At 41.2% G+C, this 21,044-nt stretch overlaps 1 protein-coding gene across 1 annotated transcript in view; it reads left to right on the forward strand.

Moving 5' to 3' along the window:
* The window catches only part of RGL1 (ral guanine nucleotide dissociation stimulator like 1), a 234,599-nt gene that overhangs the window by 67,929 nt on the left and 145,626 nt on the right, over nt 1-21,044 (forward strand). The window contains exon 2 of the mRNA XM_066361707.1: nt 7,858-8,021. Coding sequence (XP_066217804.1) covers nt 7,890-8,021 — 132 coding nt within the window. The 5' untranslated portion in view covers nt 7,858-7,889. The remainder of the gene's footprint in view (nt 1-7,857; nt 8,022-21,044) is intronic.

Consider the following 21,044-nt stretch of genomic DNA (forward strand, 5'->3'; position numbering starts at 1 on the left):
AGTATTTTGCTAAGTGGAATAAGCCAGTCAGAGAAAGACAAGACCCATATGATTTCACTTATATGTGGAATCTGATGAACAAAATAAAGTACAAACAAAATGGAAATAGACTCACAGATACAGAGAACAGACTGACAGCTGTCAGAGGGGAGGGGGCTGCATGCTGGGTGAAAAAGGTGAAGGGATTAAGCAAAAAAAACCCTCATAGACACAGACAACAGTATGGTGCTTACCCGAGGGAAAGGGTAGTTGGAGGTAGCAGAGGTTAAGTGGGGATAGATGGTGATGGAAAGAGACCTGACTTTTGGTAGTGAACACACAATACACTATACAGATGATGTGTTGCAGAATTATACGCCTGAAACCTATATAGTGTTAATCAATGTTGCCCCAATAAATTCAATAAAAAATATTTTTTAAATGCAGTTATAGAAAATTTAGTCCCTTAGAATCCTCTCTCTCTTAGAACACGGAGGGATTCTTGGTGATCTGAGCCTCTGACCTGTCAGGGATCCTCCTCGCCAGCGTCTGTTTTGCAGATCTGTTTCCAGACCGCCCAGTCTGAGCCGAGACCAGGAAGGGAGCCCAGCTGTTTTCCTTGTGTTGGCTCTCTGTCCTGAGCAGGAACTGCTGAGCAAAAGAGTAGCATGTCTCCAGGGAGACTCAAGGGGAGTACAGACCCCATCTGGGGTTTTGTTATTTTTGGGGTTTTTTTTTGAATTATTGTTAAAAACTTCTGCCAAATACTATCAATAAGGGGAGGTAAGTATACAAAGTCTGAAGTGCAGTTGGATCGGCCTTTCAAAAATATCAACTTGAATGAAGCAGAAATGTTTTGCACGTCTTTAATTTTCTACATTTAACGGGAGACAGTTGCACTCTGAGAAAGTTACTTCGGACTCCACAGACTGTTGTGCAATCTTGCTCAGTATTGAGTGAGAGAGGACATAATTAAAATTCCTTTGGAAATGGTTGCCCAATGATTGACATTTGTCCCCAATACATCATAATGGTAAATGCTTAATCTTTTATTCCAGTGAAGTTTTATGTTAATGGAAATAAAATAAAAATTTTATAAAGGTGATTGAACTTTAAAAAAAAAATTGAAGCAATAAATTCATGTCCAGTCTTGCTCTCAAAGATCTGGCAGACTAGCAGGGAGACCGGAGTAAGGGAGGAAGGCGAATAGTGTAGAATGCTGCTGAGACTCCGAAGAGGAAGAGGTAACGTGAGTCTGTTTACCTCCTAATATATCGACATATGCTGTCGCTTTAAACACAACCCACTTCTCGTATTGCTGTGGGAGGATTTGATGTGCCTCTTTTCTCTGGACAACTATGGCCCAGCTCTAGGAGTCTGGTTTGCCCGAGGGTTACAGAGAGATGTTACTGAAGCCTCATGATTTGAACCCAGTCTTCTGACTGGGATGTCAGTGCCTTTTGTATGATACTATATGCTATTCTGAATCTTTGAGTAAATGCAAAGACTATTCTTTCTTTCTTTATTATTGTGTAACCACTTTTTATTTTTCAATTACAGTTGACATACACTATGTCATGTCACTATGACAGTGACAGACTTTTAGGTGGAAGGGATGAAGAGAATGGGAGATAGACGTATACAAACCTGTCTTATCGGGGCAGGCCCTCTCATTAGGGGAAAGAATGAGGATGAGAAAAGATAGGAGGAAAGAAATGACAGAAATATCAGTAATTACTGGAAGATCCTAGAACAGGACCAATGCCAGACATTTTCAAGATTAGAAGAAATCTGAGTTAAAAAAAAAATCTTCAGGCAGAAGTAGGAGTTTATGTGCATAGAGGGAATAAAGCAGAAATACTATATTATTATAAGTAACATGTATGGTGGAACCTACAGGGACAGAAGAAGAGCTTGGTCCGAACAGATAACGCAGACAAGTGCCAAGCCACCCTAGTAAGGCTCTGCATTGTAAATACAGAGCATGTAAAGAGGAGAGGGAGGAAGAAAAGATAGCGATTTAGAGGGCTGTCTCATACATCATTTACTATCAAGAAGGAAAGTCAAATTCAATGAAGGACAGATTAATTTATCAAATGAAATTCAGCATGGGGATCAACACAATGAATACAGATTTCTGTGAAATTGTGCCCTAGCACCTACTTTTAAAGCTACTACGTTTCAGAAATATTCGTGGGAGTTGGGGCTAATTTTTATCAAGTGGCAAGAGCCGATGCTAGGAATGGTAAACTTTTGTGTTCTTAGATGGTCACTTAATTCTTATCCTTGTAAGGTTAGCCCCTGAGAATCTGCTCACTTACTTCTGGTATTTAATGAGCACTTAGGATATGAAGCTGTCAACTGGGTCCTCTGTTATGACCATTGAAAATGTCATGGCTACCCACCAATGATTACTTTTGAAAGAATGGGAGAAATGCTGTTATTATATATTATACATATTGTATAATAAGCATAGCATAGTAAACATTTCAAAAAGAAAATGTAGACTTTAGAAGCACAAATTTTAAAGGTAAAAATTTATTAAGAAAATGCTTTCTCATTGATAATAATGATATAATTTTTGATTATTTATATAATCAAATTATTAGTTTTACCAAGTTTTGTTATCAATTTCTTGTGAGAGAGCTAGAATTTATAAATATTGATTAGAAAGGTTTTCAAATTTAACCTAAACTAAAAAATATTAATAAAAAGACCTCTCAGTTTTGGTGGAAATGTTGGGGGGCTCAAGGATTTGATGGCAAAGTGACCTCAAAACTGCTATGTGGCTTTTCTCATCTGCATATTGAAGCTCAGTGTCAAGCACTGCGTCTTCTCTCCTTCCCATCAGACTCGTCCTCCTGGTTCTTGTGTTACTCCTCCGTTTCACGCAGCAGAAGCAGTGGGAATCACAATCCTTTGACACTTAGCAAAAACAGTTCCCCCTCCAGCCATTGCATTTTAAATTTGTGAGCAAAATTTTGCTTCTGTGTTCTCTGATCCGATATGTGCCTTTATATATACATACAGCTTTCTCTCACCACCCCACCTCCAACTTAAGGAAGATCTCACCATCCAGTGCTTTAAAAAAAGATTCTGCTGGGGGTATCAGGTGTTTTAGTTTGACGGTTATTCAAAACTGATTTCCAAAAGAGCTCATGAGGCTTAGGATATTTTATTATTTTATTTTATTTGTATTTTTCTGAAGTGAGAAGTGGGGAGGCAGACAGACAGACTCCTGCTTATGCCTGACTGGGATCCACCCGGCATGCCCACCAGGGGGCGATGCTCTGCTCATCTGGGGGGTTGCTCCGCTGTGGCTGGAGCCATCCTAGTGCCTGAGGCAGAGGCCATGGAGCCATCCTCAGTGACCGGGCCAACTTGGCTCCAGTGGAGCCTTGGCTGCACGAGGGAAAAAGAGAGATAAAAAGGAGAGGGGGAAGGGTGGAGAAGCAGATGGCTGCTTCTCCTATGTGCCCTGGCTGGGAATCAAACCTGGGACTTCCTCACACCAGGCCAACGCTTTATTACTGAGCCAATTGGCCAGGGCCTTTTAGACCAAATTCTACGTTGAATGGGAGATTCTGTCTTTAGGTTTACAGTGATTTCACCTTGTCTGTTCAATAAGCTTGTATTAGTGGTGTTTGTATGGAAGTTGGCTTGTAGATCTTGACTCTGTATTTTAAGGAAAAAAAGCAGTAGTTTGACTTTAAGATATGCAGCACGTCAAAGGTAGAAAAGGTCTACATATTCCTCCCGCTTTAATTCTATCAAAAAATGGCTCCAGTATACAGACTTCTAGGGAAATAGATAGAAACCCTATAACATGTGAATTTCTTAAAGAAGGCATGGAGTGGCACTTTGGATTTGAAGAAGAAAATGGTAGGTCAGCAGCACACTGGGCTATATGATATGTGGGGCCCAGCACCAAAACAAAATGCAGGGCCTTTAGTTCAAAAATTACGAATTTTTCAAGAGAGTAACAGCAGAACATTCAACCAAGCATGAGTCCCTTCTGAGCCCAGGGCCCTGGGTAAATCCACAGGTCAAGTCATCAAGTCATAGAGCCTGCCCTGGCTGGAAGCTGAGATGAGAGTGGAAAGGAAAAAGGACGCCCCCTGGTGGGCGTGCCAGGTGGATCCCGGTCGGGCGCATGCGGGAGTCTGTCTGACTGCCTCCCCGTTTCCAACTTCAAAAAAATACAAAAAAAAAAAAAAAAAAAGGAAAAGGGATGATGTATTTCCCCATGTTTCCCTGCTTCTTTCCCATGCTTATCTATGTACTCTTTGGATGTGCCCATCTTTCAAGGAGGGCCTGTTGTGCCAGCCACCTAAGACATTGTCACTTTAATTCTAGTCCAAAGGGGCGTGACAAAGGAGTTGTGTTACACTAGTGATGGGCTCCAAGTGGGGGGTGGTGGAAGATCTTCTGAACTCACCTGGGACAGAGAGCATTACCTTGGGAACCCTACAACATTCTAGCAGTGTATTGACTCTACTTCTCTTCTCCGAACCCAGTCTTTCATTGCTGTAAAATGGTGATCACTCATTTGCAGTTATTGTTAGAACTAAAGATAAGGTGCAAATACTCAGCACGGTGGCTGGTATGCAAAGGGAGCTTGATGCAGTTATTTTTTTGTGAGTGCAGAAATGCATTGAGCGAGGATCGGGAAGAGGGCCTCAGGTCTCACACAGGGTGGAGGATCTCAAAATTCTTGAAGAGCCTCGTAAGAGCTGGCTGCCTTTCCGCATCCATCCTTAGTTCCCAAGTGCCTTGGAATGGTTTAAACCACAGAACTGCATCTTCTTTTCAAACAGGGGAAGAAACAATCCGGGGGAGTCAGTGCACAGCAGAGTTCAGCCTCCGACACTGAACACGTGCCAACTCTCCCCCACACTGCAGCGACGGCCGAGCCCCGGGGGCGAGACTCGAGGAAGAGCGGTGGGGTCCCTGGGCTACGTTAGGCTTGAAGATGTCCCATTGTTCACCCTGAGATTTTGTAGTTTGCCTGTTTCATCCAGTTACGTTTCCATGGTACACAAAGGACACGGCCCAAACCATTGCATGTCGTTTTCCCGCTTTGTTTTGATTTATTATTTGTTGTTTACGGTATTATCTCCAGTAACAACAATGGAATTTCCTTCCCTACTAATCTGGCCTGTTTCCATTTTGCCTGTTTATTTTAAGGGTTGTTTTTTTTTTTTTTCCTTTTGGACTGAAACCTCCACACAACTCTGCTTTGTTTATTTCCTTGCATGTACGTGTCAGCATCATTTATTAGTATGTCCACTCAGAAGGACTTTGCTCATTAATTATAAAGGTTCTGCTTCCTGGTTCCTAGTGGGAGTGTAGTAAGGGCTGCAGCTTTCTTAGAACTGTAGCTGCCTCGCCGTGGCTCTGTGCGAGCGGAGGGCTGGCTCTCCGCAGCTCACCAGAGAAACACGTGGGGCAGGAGAAGTAACTCTGCAGCAAAAGACCCTTCTCTCAAATCCTCTGACTTCGCAACCCTGCCTGGCTTATCCACGTTGATTTCTACTTACTTTTATTTAGGCATAGGTTAGGGGGACAGATTATGCTCGTTTCAGACCTGCTCAATTCCTCCAGGACAAGTCTGTTGTTAACTAATGAGCATTTGCAGCTTGCAGTATTAGCTGCTTGAGAGTGTATGATGAATGTTAGACTTGGCCCTTGTGAAGAGAGTACAGCCCACGAAGTCAATAAAAAAGTTAAGAAGAGATAACTTGACTCATACATCTGTTATTTGCATATATTGTATCTGCCGCCTCGTTTTCACTGGATTCTTGTGATTTACTGAATTAACCAATCCATCAAGCACACATTTAGTGTTCACTCAGTATAAGACACCATGTCTAGTGCCAAGATGCTCAAGAGACCAGAAGGTGGAAATAGAGATGAAAACAAATAAATATAATAAAGTGTTGTAAGGGATACGATGGGAATCTGTCCAGAGTACATACAGAGATTAACACAGGAGGGGTCTTTATTCTCTTGGAGTTGGGTGGAGGGGAGGTGTCACAAACAAATGCAGAGGGTACTGGATATACTTGAGATCCGTAAGGACTTTCACATGGCTGAAACAGAGTGGCTGAGAAGGCAGGAGGGTGTTGTGGGAGAAGGGAGGTGGAGGAAGCCAGACACAGAGGCTTCAGCTGTCACACTAAGGAGTTTGGATTTTATTCCCTGGGAATATTCAGGTAGGTGGAACATCATTGTTATATTTGCTTTTTGGAAAAATTACCCGGAGAGCGGTAGATTTGGGGGATTTTGATGGAGGTGAGGAGATTCCTTAGGACTGTGTGGTGCAGAGCAGGCATGATGTGATTCCGAATAAGCCAGTGGCTGATGCAAAGATCACGAGGAAGTGGGCTTTACAGAATAGGTATCAACTTTTTTTTTTTTGTATTTTTCTGAAGTTGGAAACGGGGAGGCAGTCAGACTCCCGCATATGCCCAACCAGGATCCACCTGGCATGCCCACCAGGGGGCGATGCTCTGCCCATCTGGGGCGTTGCTCTGTTGCAACCAGAGGCATTCTAGTGCCTGAGACAGAGGCCATGGAGCCATCTTCAGCGCCCAGGCCAACTTTGCTCCAATGGAGCCTTGGCTGCGGGAGGGGAAGAGAGAGACAGAGAGGAAGGAGAGGGGGAGGGGTGGAGAAGTAGATGGGTGCTTCTCCTGTGTGCCCTGGCCGGGAATTGAACCCGGGACTCCTGCACGCCAGGTTGACACTCTACTACTGAGCCAACCAGCCAGGGCCTAGGTATCAACTTTTAAGTGTTGTCTTAACAGCAACTGCTGACGAAACTGGAGCCAATGGTAACACAGCCAATAAATATTGAAGAGAATCTTCCTCTGTGCCCGCACTACAGTTAGGAAACGTGATTGCTGTGGCTTTCCCGCACACTTTACCATAATGCTCTATACCAGGGGTCTCAAACTCAACTCAGCATGTGGGCCGCAGAGCAAGATCACAGCCCTTCGGCGGGCCGCACTAGGTCTACAAAAGGCAACTGTTACGCAACACTTTTCTCACTGCAGTTGAAAACAAAAAAAAATCAGTACAACAAGCACAATCGTACATGCAGTTTACTCAGTGTCACAAAACGACCAGAAACTGTAGTTCGCATCACAACTGCTGTTAACTAAGCTAATATCTAGCTAGGATGCTAGAGAAATGAAAAATACAAGTAGGCCCCTAGGCTTACTTAATTTTATCCAAAATATTTTGAACTTCGTGGATTAGTCTGCGGGCCGCACAAAATTGTTCGGTGAGCTGCATGCGGCCCGCGGGCCGCGAGTTTGAGACCCCTGCTCTATACTGTGGTCACTGTTTACAACCCTTTCTGCCCTGAGACACTCTAGGCTCCTTAAGGGAAAGAGCCAAACTACCAAGTTATTTGTGTGTGCCCAGCACAGAGCCTTGTCCTGACGAGTGCTCAGTAGTTTGGTGCCATAGCCAGCACTTCTTCCACACGCACTACATGCACATCCCTCGGGCCACGTGCACTACATGGCACGGAAGTGTGAAAACATCCCTCAGGCTAGTCAGACATCCACCCATTTCCGTCTCGCCTCCTGAGGGACCCAGAGCAAACGGACAAGCAGAGGATGCTGTTTTACTTTGCTTCAAAATGATATCATTTCATACATCATCAAAATGGGTCTCTACTGCCAGAAGCCTGTGTTAAAATACCAACAACAAATATTTAAAATATAAAACATAGTCATGAAAGTTGATGCTTTTGTGATGTTGTCATCAGTGGTCTTATTATTCACAAATTGAGTGTGATGATTTGCTTTTATATCTTTTTATGTTGCTGAATGTTTTAACCTGGATCACTTCTCTTCTCCCACTCAGGTCCGTAATGCCTCCTGCCTGGCTCTTTCAAGATGGAGGGGAAACCTGTGGGAGAGCCTACTCAAGTGGTGTCTAAGTTCAAACTTTCCACCAAGGTGGAAAGCCCAGGACACTGGCTGGAGGAAGATCATGCTCGAATATGGGAAGTTTTAAAGACAGAGGAGGTAAGACAGCCCTAAGTGACACAGTCGGTGCAATGATGGATTTTCTTACACTTGAGACCATAATTCTTAGTGTACTCAGAACCACAGGCCAGCTTGAAAAATTTTTGTTTGGGGGCCATAGGCACTATCATGAGGAGAACGATAAGTCAGGGTTATGCCCCTTGGACTTTAATGACCCCAGAGGGAGTCAGTCAAAGGAGGTAACATTACCAGCTGGTCCTTAACGTACACAAATAGACATTCTTCTTGTAGAATTCTACCAAATCTGATGGGGAAATCAAATCATGGAGAGAAAGTTGATAACTTAGGATCAATTATAACAAGTAGAATTATATAAATGTATTGTCTGACAGCTACATACATCAGTACTCTTTGGTTGCAAGCAACAGAAATGAGCTCTGACTACTTTAAGGAAGATGGGTGATTATTGGAGGATGTTGGGAGGCTTACAGAATTGATTTTAGAAAACTAGACTTGGAAATAGGACAGGAACCAAGTCAGGCACTACCCTTGGTATAAATTCCTAACTGCTCCCCACCCTTTCCTTATTTTCATATTCTTTGCTCCAGATGCAAAGCCATGGAAGAGGGGGCTCACTGTTAAGTGTAGTCACATGTATTTCTCTTCTGTAAAGAGAAATAGGCTGCCACAAGAAATCATTATACCAACTATTCACAGTACTTGTGTTTAGAGTCCAAATCTCACTTTTTTTACTTAACATGATTCTAAGATTTTTTTATTTATTTATTCATTTTAGAGAGGAGAGGGAGAGACAGAGAGACAGAGAGAGGAGAGACAGAGAGAGAGAAGGGGGGGAGGAGCTGGAAGCATCAACTCCCATATGTGCCTTGACCAGGCAAGCCCAGGGTTTCGAACCGGTGACCTCAGCATTTCCAGGTCGACGCTTTATCCACTGCGCCACCACAGGTCAGGCTGGTTCTAAGATTTTTAAGATTCAGCCACATTAATATATATTTTACTAATTCATTAATTTGCACTGTTGAATAATATGCCATTAGGTGATTATACCATGATTTATTTATTCATTGTTATGTTGGTGGATATGTCAATTATTTATAGTTATCTTGCAATTATAAACAATGCCACTATGAAAATATTTATACATGTCTTGTGCCCCACTGTAAGTGTCTCATATGTTAGAGTTTTTCTAGTTTCATACCTACTGGGTAATTTTTGAGTTGAGTATTGTATTACAAGTTTTGTATTACAAGTATTGTCATATTGTTTTCCAAAGTGGCACCAATTTTACTCCTACCAGCAATGCATAAAACTTTCCCTATTCCACATCCTTGTCAACTTTTGGAATTGTCAGATTTCTTAATTTCTCCAATCTAGTTGGTATAAAATAGAACCTCATTCTTTGCTTATCAATTCTTTTTCAATGTCAACTCCATCTCTGGTAATTTTTTTTCCTTTAGAATTTACTATTCTAAGGCCCTAATTGTAGGAAATGTCTTTTTTGTTTATTTGTTTGAAATGCCTTTATTTTTAGTCAACTTTTAGAATGATAGTTCACATGGGTATAGAATTCTAGATTACTTTCTTTCAGTACATTGAAAATATTCCATTGTACTTTGCTTTCCACTGTTTCTGTTGTAAATTATCTGAAAGTTTAATTTTATTCCATTGAATATAATGCCTTTTCTCTCTAACTATTTAGATCTTATTTATGTTTTTGTTGTTTTGCAGTTTTATTTTTCTGTGTTTTGGTGTGAATTTCTTTTTTTATTTAACCTCTTGGAATCCATAGGGCCTCCAAAATATATGGATTGGCGTTTTACCTCAATCTGGAAACATCTCTGTAATCTTTTCAAATAACTACTTTTGCTTTATTTTCCTTCTGTAATCCCAATAAGATTTATGTTTGCTTTTCTCACTCTTTGTTCATATCTGTTAAATTCTCTTTCAGAGTTATCTTTTTTTCTCTCTGTGTTGCATTTTAATTAAATTTAGATACATTGGCAGTTCTAACAGCTATGAGTCTTTTTCTACTATCTGTTCTTTCTGTTGGCTCTTGCACATGCTGTTTTGTTTCTTTGTGAGTTTTATGATTTTTGACTGTGCTTTCACCTTTCTTGGAATGAAAGGAGTTTTCTCCAGAGATAATTTACATTTACTTCTGGGAGCACTACCAACTGGAAGTCACTTTGAAGTAAATTCTGAGCTTGTGGTTTTTCAGACAACTCATTGGGAATATATGCTGGAAACATGTGGATGGTTATGCTTGTGGTAATTAATTCTAAGGGGAAATGACTCCTCCCTCCCTGCCCCTATTCAGCACCATATTTCAAGATAAGCAACTTTCCTTGTGTCATCTTGGAGGTCATTTCATTCCCAGTTCACCTTAATATTGAGGGAATGACATTTTGGGGTTCAAGTTTTATACAGTGGATATTCCCTGTAGATTCTCTATTGAGCCAATCCTGGATTTTGTGTATTGTTCCAAGTGTCCTTTAAAATAATAAAACTTATGTTAGTTAGAATAGCACTAATGCTATAACAAACAAAACAAAGAAGGTATGTGCTCAACACAAGAAAAGTTTATTTCTCAGTCATATAGTACTCCAATTTTGATGTCCCTGATGAGAGTACAGCTTTTTTTCCCCATGTGGTGATTCAGGGACTCAGACTACTTTCTTCCTGTAGCTTCACCATCCTCTGGGTGAATCTTCTGTGTTCAGCTAGCAACTAGAAAAATAAAGAGATTGAAATAGACACAGCCAGTTCTTAACTGTCTTGGACCAGAAGTCACATGCATTCTATCGCTTTATATCCATCACTGAGAACTACTCCTGTTCCCGCATGTGGATGTGAGGGAGGCAAGGTGGGGAAATGTCATCTCCAGCTGAGCGGCCCTGTACTTGTGATGACTCAGTACAGTGCTGGTAGTTAAAGAAGTGCTACAGAAAACAGAGATTTAGTTTACTGGGTTCGGCTCATGTCCTCTAAGTGGAAGTTGACTTTAATGATTATCTCTGGGGTTCTGCTTTTGTATAGGTTTTGACTGTTAAGACTTTTTAAACTTTTTGCCAGTTTATTAATATGTTAAAAAAGATATTTTAGTTTTATCAAGGCACTTTTTAGTTATTTTTAGTGGGAGAGTTAACTAGGGCATTCATTCTACTATACTGCTGGAAATGTTAGTCCCACACTCTTCTGTGAGTTATTTAAATGAAGTATGATCTTAAAATTTTTAACTTAAAAATTATTTTATTTGGTCATCTAGAAAATGTTGATTCTTTATTATTGCTGGCCACCTTTAGTTAAGTGCCTTCTTATGTATGAATATTTATAACTGACTTACAGTTATTTATAAATTTTATATAGCACCAGACCGTCAAATGTATTTGAAATTAAAATATTTTAACTTCAATGTAGTAGTTAATTTTTAACAATTATAAATATTCCCTTAAAATAGAAGTATTTAATTTTTTATTATAAACAGTTCCTGCATATAGCAGGAATAATGAAGCCTTTATAGAATTGTCAAGTATGCAAAATAAATATCTTTATAAAATCTCAGTATCGTTTAATTTTTAAAGTGAGCAAAGGAGTGAGCAGTGAATAGATTAGACATGTTTTTGTGGTGATAAAAATATTCTATCCTTTGTCATGTGGCTACATGGATGTATATATTTGTCAAAACTAAGCAAGCTATATACTTAAAATGGACATATCTTATTAGATGTAAATTATACCTCAATAAAGTTGATCTTTAAAAATGGGCAATAGGGTGGGGGAACAGTTTAAATAAATCAATAATTGCAATAGAGCACGGTGAGTGCTAGAATCAATGTGCGTGCAGGTATTCTGAGAGCCTGGAGCATGGAACCGTAACCCGGCGTGGGTGTGAGCATGCTTGTGTAGGTGTGGGTGTCAGGGAAGGAGAGCTTTCTGAAAGGTGGTCCTCAAGTTCACTCTTAAAAAAAATGTAGAAATTGGCCCAGAACATGGGATTTTAGAAGAGGAGTCAGAGCAAATAATCCTGGAAGACACAAAACTGTGTAGGGCACTGTTACAGATTGTACCATAGTTTGGAACTGCTGTAGTCAGTGAGGAATGGCCAGAGATGGAGCCGGGAGGACCAAGTGATGAAATGTCTAACGTGCCTCACTCAGAAATTCAGAAATTACCCCGTGGGCCGTGGGAAGTCAATGAAGGATTTTAGCTAAGGGAAGTGACCTGGTCAGATTCATGTTTTAGAAATGCTACTATGGCCCTGGCCCGTTGGCTCAGCAGTAGAGCATCAGCCAGGCATGAGGAAGTCCCAGGTTTGATTCCAGCCAGGGCACACAGGAGAAGCACCCATCTGCTTCTCTACCCCTCCCCCTCCCTCTTTTCTCTTTCTCTCCTGCAGCCATGGCTCTAATGAGCAAGTTGGCCCCAGGCACTGAGGATAGCTATAAGGCCTTGCCTCATGCGCTAAAATAGCTTGGTTGCTGAGTAACGAACAACAGCCCTAGATAGGCAGAACATCAGCCCCAGATGGGGTTTACTAGGTGGATCCTGGTTGGGGCGTAGGCAGGAGTCTATCTCTTCACCTCCCTGCCTCTCACTTGATTAAAAAAAAAAAGAAAAAAAGAAATGCTACTATGTTGGACATGTGAAGGCTGGCCTAGAAAACTTCAAAACCGCCTTGATCCACTGTAGTCTCTCTCTTTTCTATGTATACCTATTCAATGCTAGTCAATATTCAGCTGGGAATTATGTAGGATTACTCTTTTTTTTCAGGATGGGAGTTCTCTCTCTAGCTACTCTGTCTGTCCTTAAGACCATGTCTATTTGTTTTAATTGTACTTCACTTACAAACCTTAAAGCACTGACATACTTAAGGCATAGACACAGGTTGAAACAAATAAATGATCATTGATTCATGAAACATTTTCATAGTAATTATGTAATCATGTAATCATAATTTCATGGTAGTATGTTGTTTCTCTAAATTGTAACACCAACCAAAACATTGCTGCCTCTGGTTACAAAGGTGATTCATTCAGCTCCCCATTGGGTAGCACTAAGTGGGGGTGATGACTGCTGATTGAATTGGCTTTGAGTCATCCACCATGAGGAGGTTGCCAAGATAAGCAGTGTCCTCTATGGCTGTGGAACAGAGATGTTCTCTGTGTGGAAGGAAACTAGTGAATGGCTTTGTGGAGCTTGGACATATGACCTCTTCCTCTCTGTCCAGCTCAGGAATGGGCCCCACATTGTAACATCTCATTCTTGGAGGAGGAAATAGTAATGTGTTCATCATGCGTGTTTTGGAGATGAAATCATGCTCATCTGAGGCACAGAAAGAGAAAGAATTAAAAAAAACTGGATGACAGTTTGGATGAGCAGGGGGAGTTATTATATTAATCTTTGAAGAGTCAGCTCTTTGCTGAACTTAAAGGCTGTGGTTTGGCGAGACTAGGATTCTTCTTTGTGATTCTGAATGAATTTCTTTTTCTCTGTGCCACAAATTTTAATATGAGGCAAAGGGATAGAAATGTGTCTTGCCTAGGAAGCTATTAATATATAAAAATGCTTTGAAGTATTTTTACTGTGTGGATCAAGTAGACATATCATTAGCAATGAGAAATGGAATACTATTCAATTGCGATCTGGAAGGGCGGGAATATATCATTGATTGAGCACATACTCTGTGCGAAGAACTGTGCTTGGCACTTTCATATTCATCAAGATATTCAGTTGTCACAGCCATAGGTACATTTTTCATAAAGATTTTGAAGATTAGAGGTTAAGGCCCAGGCTCAAAGACACATAGCTGCTAAGTATTCAAACTCATTTATCTTTCTTTATTTTATACACTTATCTCTTGGTGAAGCTATCTACCAGAATTGTGTGGGTCAGTCTGACTCTATATTTGCTCTTCGTGCCTAGACTTCAGCTCATCCTGGCCAGGGCAGCCTCCCCAGCTCAATCGAGTGGTACTGATCTGGCTCTCCCGGAGCTGGGCTGTGCCTTGTGTTCTGGCTGCTAATTCGGGTTGCCCAGGTGACCATTTGAATGGAAAAAGGCAAACCCCTCTAAGAAGATAAAATAAGACAGGGTTGATTTGTAAAGAGCTCTGTCCTGTAAAAACCTCTTTAAGAGTTTTGCAACCAATTTAGCTGCTCTGTTTGACTCTGAGTCCTAGAATAAACCCTGCCTTCACCAGACCAGCTGTGAACATGAATTTGCATTTTGGTACCGAGAGTAAGAGAAACTCCAGGTAAATTTAGAAAAAGGATGGAAGAAAGGAAGGGAAGGAGGGAGGAAAGGAAGGATGAATGGTTAGATGGAGGGAAGGAGGGAGGAAAAAAAAGATTAGTTTAATGAGGCTTGCTTCATGGAGTTCTTAGGTCTCCAAGAAGAACTTTGCAAAGCAGTTCTGTTTCAGCCCTCTGTTTTCCAAAGTGTGTTCACTGTGAACCTCAGGACCTGCTTTTATTCCATCACGTCAGGATAAGCTTGACGTGAGTCAGAGAGGCCGGGGCTGGAGAGAGGCGCTTACAGACGGAAGTAGTTCCCAAGAAAGGGAAAGGAAGCGTCTTCTGTCCCTTAGACTGAACTCTCCTTTGAGGGCAAATATGAGGAAGAAATGACATTATTTAGAGTTGTCCTTAGATTACAAAGGTAGGGTGTTTGGGAGAGGTGGCCCTTCCTCCCACAGCAGTGAGTAACTAGTTCAAAGGCCCATCCTTTCTCAGGGGCTGAGAAGAGGAAATAGTTGAAAACCTTCACTATAAGCTCTTCCCCTGTGACCTGGCTTTTGAGAAATCCATCTTCTTTGCTTGATGCGAAACCCTGGTCTAGGATTCTCAGGAAACTTTATAGATGAAGAAAATTTTAGAAATGTAGATTTGGGTGTGCCATTGATAGGAAGGGATTAGCATTCTTTATAAAATTCCATTCGATATCAGTAGCCCCAGTGCCTTCGCACATGATATTATTTTCTCTGTTTAGAATGCCCTTCCTTCCCCTTTCCTAGCTAACTCCCACTTATGTTCGGACTCTGGGATTTTTCCCTGATCTCCACAGACCATGTAATGTGCCCTTGTCATTTTTTTCTTACCTTTGTTTTCTTTATGCATATTTATCACATTATTTGGCACTTACTTTGTATTTTTTCAGTATACTACGATCCACTGATATATAACAGGAGGAACTTTATCTGTCATATTCAAGGTTATATCACTGCATTGCTGAGATGTTTGTTGAATGAATGAATGAACAAAGGAACAAACAACTATCTCACATATTGCTGCTAACCCTGAGAACACCCAAGTGACAGAATTTCTGGGGGTTAGTGGTGTTTTCTCTGATGTTATAAAGGACATATGTTCTATTCTGTAAATTGTACTTGCCAATAGTAGGAACCATTACAATTTTACTGGATTTCTGAGAAATCAACAACATATGTGTACAGTTAAAATACAGTGACAATAAAAGCAAATAGCCTGATGAAAAGAGTCCTCAGTAAGCAAATAGGCTCTCTATCCACTCTTTGTTTGTCCTTACAGTCAAATCAAACTTACAAACTAACTCTTCGTTGCCTCAAAACACTCATTGTGCCTGACCAGGTGGTGGCACAGTGGATAGAGTGTCAGACTGGGATGCAGAGGACCCAGGTTCGAGACCCCGAGGTTGCCAGCTTGAATGCAGGCTCATCTGGTTTGGGCAAAGCTCACCAGCTTGGACCCAAGGTCACTGGCTCGAGCAAGGGGTTACTCGGTCTGCTGAAGGCCCGCAGTCAAGACACATATGAGAAAGCAATCAATGAACAACTAAGGTGTTGCAACGAAAAACTGATGATTGATGCTTCTCTTCTCTTTCCGTTCCTTTCTGTCTGTCCCTATCTATCCCTCTCTCGGACTTTCTCTCTGTCTCTGTAAACAAACAAACAAACAAAAAACATTCATTGTAAGTCAGATGGATGCAATTCAAGGACACATCTGAATTGTTCCAAGATAAAAATGTTGATGAAGAAACCTAAAAATGGCAAAGAGATTTGAAATATTTTGATAGAAGAATCATGCTGCAACAAGGTGGGAGGAGAAGTCATTTTTAAGAAATAACTGAGGGTGGTAGAGCCAAGAAAGCAAGAACAAGCCAGGATTTCCGATGGGAGTCCAGAACTATTACTATTTACTAAGAGAAATACAAACTGCTGACAATACCATCACAGAGTGAGGGATTCTGGACCTATTGATAGAAATGTAGCAAGGCCCTCGATATAAAGCACACATGCCAGGCCAAGTAATCTCTTTTGGACAGGGCACAAGATGTCATCCATTATCTGAAGGGGGCAGGGACCACGAGGAAGCGGAACAGAGGCTGATGTGCACCAGACCTGAAGTACAGAGCCACGCAGGTGCCTAGCAGTAACTCACCATAAGAATTTGAACTGAGAGCTCAGAAGAAATGTGGAGAAAAGAGCCAAATTATTCATCGTTAGGTTTCATTTTTTTTTTTAAATTGTGAACACAACAATATAGGGCACTGCAGAATTCATAAGTGACAGTCGGTTTTTAAATATGACTCTTAAAGATCTAGTCACCTTGTAAAATCTTTTCACACCACAACCGCAGGATTCTAGTCGTGGTAGGACCAGGGGAAACTTCAGGGGCCATCTGGTCTAAATGAGCTTGTCATTTGTCATCCTTGAACAGTGTGTGTTCGGTGGGTCTGGTCAGCCTTTTAATGCTGTTTTCTCATGGCTTCGGTGGCGTGTGTTTCTTTTGCAGTGGAGAATGCCCATTGCATAACCATTTGATTTCTTATTCTTCAGCTAAATTAACGAGAATGCTTGTAAATGCGGTACCCTGATTAACTTATTTTTCTGCCCATTAATGAGACAGCAGCACACAGCTCATACTAGGCACTTAATTGACACTTTTTTTTTGACACTTTTTAAAATGAATAGATAAATTACATATAAGAAAGTACAGTCTCTGGACCAAAAAAAAATGCAAGTTCCTTTCAGAGATGGGTAGGATTTGAGGATCTGGACAATGAAGGGGAAAGCCCGTGGTTTTTGGATTTAAATAGAATTTGGTTTAAACATAGTTATGACATTTGCTGGATGTGTTATTGTCTTAGGAAGTAGATAATCCTCTAAATTTCAGTTTCTTCATCTATAAAATGTAGATAATAATATTCTCTTGGGGAGGTTGAATATGCAATGTATGATATATGAACCATTTAGGACAATGATTGGCACATAGAAAGTACTTAATAATATTGTCTCTAGTTAAGTCAGAATTGATCACAAAACCATTTGAGTTTTGGCCCTTTGAAAATAGTCTTTCATAGACTGCAAGTGATATGCACAATGGTTAACATTTGCCAATTCCAGATGGTAGTAATGTGAATGTGATTACATATGTGTGTTTCTCTGTATCTTTTACAATTCTGAAATTAAACATGTCAAACAAAGCAAAAGGTTTATGAAAGTAACAGCTGTCATTAAATAAAACATCTAAAATAAATTAACCCCTGCCTTAGTAAATGTAGAATATTGAGTTGAGCCATTTACCCAATAAATATTTGTTGAGTTACTGCTATGAATAGGACTGATAGAACCCCTGCCTCATGGAGCTTACAGTCCAGTGGGAAATATAGATTAAAAACTAAAGGTATCAGCTTGACCAGGTGGTGGCTCAGTGGATAGAGTGTCAGACTGGGATGCGGAGGACCCAGGTTCCAGACCCCAAGGTCGCCAGCTTAAGCGCGGGCTCATCTGGTTTGAGCGAGGCTCACCAGCTTGGACCCAAGGTCGCTGGCTCAAGCAAGGGGTTACTCGATCTGCTGTAGCCCCACGGTCAAGGCACATATAAGAAAGCAATCAATGAACAACTAAGGTGCCACAACAAAAAACTAATGATTGATGCTTCCCATCTCTCTCTGTTCTTGTCTGTCTGTCCCTATCTATCCCTTTCTCTGACTCTCTCTCTGTCTCTGTAAAAAAAACAAAAACAAAAAACATCTAAAGGCATCATACATGTGATCTGATCAATGAAAAGGAAATACTAAGTTATATGGAAGCATATATAGAGGCATGCTTTACCTGAGACATTTGGAAAACCCAAGAGTAATTAATAATGCACAGGAGTAAGGGATGTATGAAATGAAACATGGAGAATGAATAGGATGAGTTACAGGAAGAAATGGAGGTGGGAAGGGAAGTCCTTTGTACATGCAGAGGGAAAAGCATGTGCAAAGGTGCAGAGGCTGGAGGGAGCGGAAATGAAGTTCAATATGGATGGAAGATGGATATAGGGGTATGGGGACATAGGAGGGGTCAGCTCATGAAGGGCCATGTAAACTTTTACCTTCTGGGGAGAGTTCATCCACCAGAACTCCTGTTGGGGGGGGGTCTCCATTTTTATACTAATGTTGTTGCTGATCAGAAAGTAATAATTCAGCGCTTGAAGTTTGATAGAATAATGTGTTTTCTTGGGACCCTGAAATCATGTCACTGTTGTTTTTAGTGGACAGAAACTTTAACTGCTTCAAGTGCATAAAATGTGAATAGAAGTTCTATCTTCTATACATTTCAATCTAAGAACTTTCATAGATGGACTGAAGCTGTACTGAGTTCCAGTGTGCCATTTCTGCCTGCCAGCAACAGGAGACTATAGAGCAGTGGCTCGTTTAATGTCCTCTTGGACTGACAGAGACTTGAAGAGAACCTTTTGGAACCTAACTGGTAAACAGACGAGCTTTGTAATAAAAGGTTAACTTCAGTATATTTTTCTTAGACCACTGATGTCCTTTTGTATCAGATGGATCGTGTTTGTGTCTCTGATCTTGAGGTTAGCCAGAGTTTTTGAAAGTAATAAATAATTTTACAAACTGCACGATTTTTCTTTTAACAACATCAGTGGCGTTTGTTCATTCTGCTATGCAGCTAGGACAAAGGCAGTTCGGCTTGGAGAATCTGGAACATAGGAGCACTGGGGCAGAGAGGAGGGATGGTTACACTCTAGTAACAGCCATTCACAGTATCAGGTCATGTTCAACCACTGGCCACTGTACGTGGTTCTATAATGGAAACTAGGTGGGCCAGACCAGCCAGTACACACAGACCATCGCGTGACTTTGCCTGTGACCCCCTAGGGAGGAAGTTGATAAGTTAAACTGATGATCTGAGATTCTAATTTGCCTAAAGACTCTAATTTCCCACAGTTGCTCCATGCACTCGGTTTGTACATCAGTATAAAATTCTCGAAGGCTCTAAGCTTTGTAAACTCTAGTTACATGATGAAGTTTCTGGCTTCTCTCTCTTAATTTGGGAGTGTACTTTCTGCTGTCCTTTGGGCTCTTCATGATGGCAGTCTTCCCTCTCTTCCCTCCCTGCCCTGCCTCTTCCTCAATATTGAGAGAGTTAACATTCAATTTGGAAGTGGGATGTTTCAATGAACAGACCATTTTATTGTTTGTTGTACATGTCTAAGAAAATTTTTAAGCTACAACTCTGGGTAGCATTTTTCTTTTCTCCAGTGGTGTTTATTTTCTTCTTTAATGTGATCAGTAGTTCAAAGCAGGGTCTATTTACCCTTGGCTCAGTTTCCATCCCACTGGTTCTGACTTTTAGATGTATATGTGGAATCTTGTTCTCAGAGGAAGATCTAAGGAGACCCTGTTATAAGTATGGGTTAACCACCACAAGCACAGCTGGTGCAAATCAGCATGATGCATCAAGAGCTGAGGGTTACTGGCAGAGGCTGTGTTTAGAATTATGCAGAAGAAAAGGGGCTCTGTACTATAGGATAGAGAGGAAGGGAAGTGCTAGGGAGGGAGAAGGGGGGACACCAAAGATAAACAGGGGAGGAAAGACATTTGAAAAGTAGAGTTTTCTTCTAGTGGCCTCATAAACAAATAGCAAGGGGGAAATAGATCTATAGAGTTTCATTAAGTAAAATGATGCTCATATGTGATCCTTTGTGATTTGGAGGGATTTGGGGGCACCTTATTTTACATGCTACCCCATTTACAGGGGCAGGGAGAAGAACTAACTGTGGGTAGCTTGATAAGCCATGAAGAACTGGGGGAGGTTCTTGAAAGAGGTTGGGAAGAATAGAAATTCTGGGGTGGAGAAAGGTTACGGATTATATATCCCAGAACCTCTGTCCTCAGCTCTATTTGATATGTGTCATCCATGATTCAACCACATCTCAAATATTGGGTCCAGACGTGCAGGATCACATAAGTCTCTCTGATTAGGGCGACGTCCTTTCTCAGGTCATGTTCAAAATAGGCTCAGTCTCTGGAAAATTAGCTGTCTTTCCCTGAGGCCTGGCTTCACTGTGCCTTTGAAGGCAAAGGTGGGTGGGTCAGTTTCTGAAAGAGAAGGTCCTGTCTCAGTCCCCTGGCAGAGTTGTACACCAGGGAGCCTCCTGTAGACTCAGCCTTTCAGGGGACACCTGTAAGAGGGAACAGAGGAGGTGAGACTGTCCCCAGAGGACAGACTCATACCAGTAAGGGAGCGGTGTTGCTGTCCAGGTTCTGGGATCCTGGATTAAAAACGGCGATTCTTATTTGTAGTATTGCAACTTTCATTATCTTGAGACCAGCGAGCTCCCAGCTGCACCTGTGCTCAGATTTCAAGGTAGGTAAGAGGACCCCCAAGGCTAATTCTAAGTCAAGGTGAGTGTGAGGTAGTCCACAAGGTTAATTCTAGGTCCTTTACATGTGATTCAGATCCTGGTGCCTGTGGTATTTCAGAGATTACATTGTAGATTATGTTGGGAACTTCAAAAACAAGGAGATAGATTGAAGTGTATGGAAAGACAGTTTGTAAATTTGTTTCTTTTTATGGATGGTGGAAAAGCATCAGTGTTGGGTTCTGTGTAAAAAAAAATGGCATTTTACGCATAGTGTGTGGGTGAAGAGCAGGCTTAGGGGAAAACGGGGCAATTTAAAGAACTATCAATTTATAAAAGAAAAAATCAGCATCTGATTAGCATGAAAAATGCACAGATCAAATAGTGACTAATGTGCATTTAGTTTAGTTTT

The sequence above is a fragment of the Saccopteryx leptura genome, chromosome 2 (genome assembly GCF_036850995.1).
Source record: "Saccopteryx leptura isolate mSacLep1 chromosome 2, mSacLep1_pri_phased_curated, whole genome shotgun sequence".
Lineage (NCBI taxonomy): Eukaryota > Metazoa > Chordata > Mammalia > Chiroptera > Emballonuridae > Saccopteryx > Saccopteryx leptura.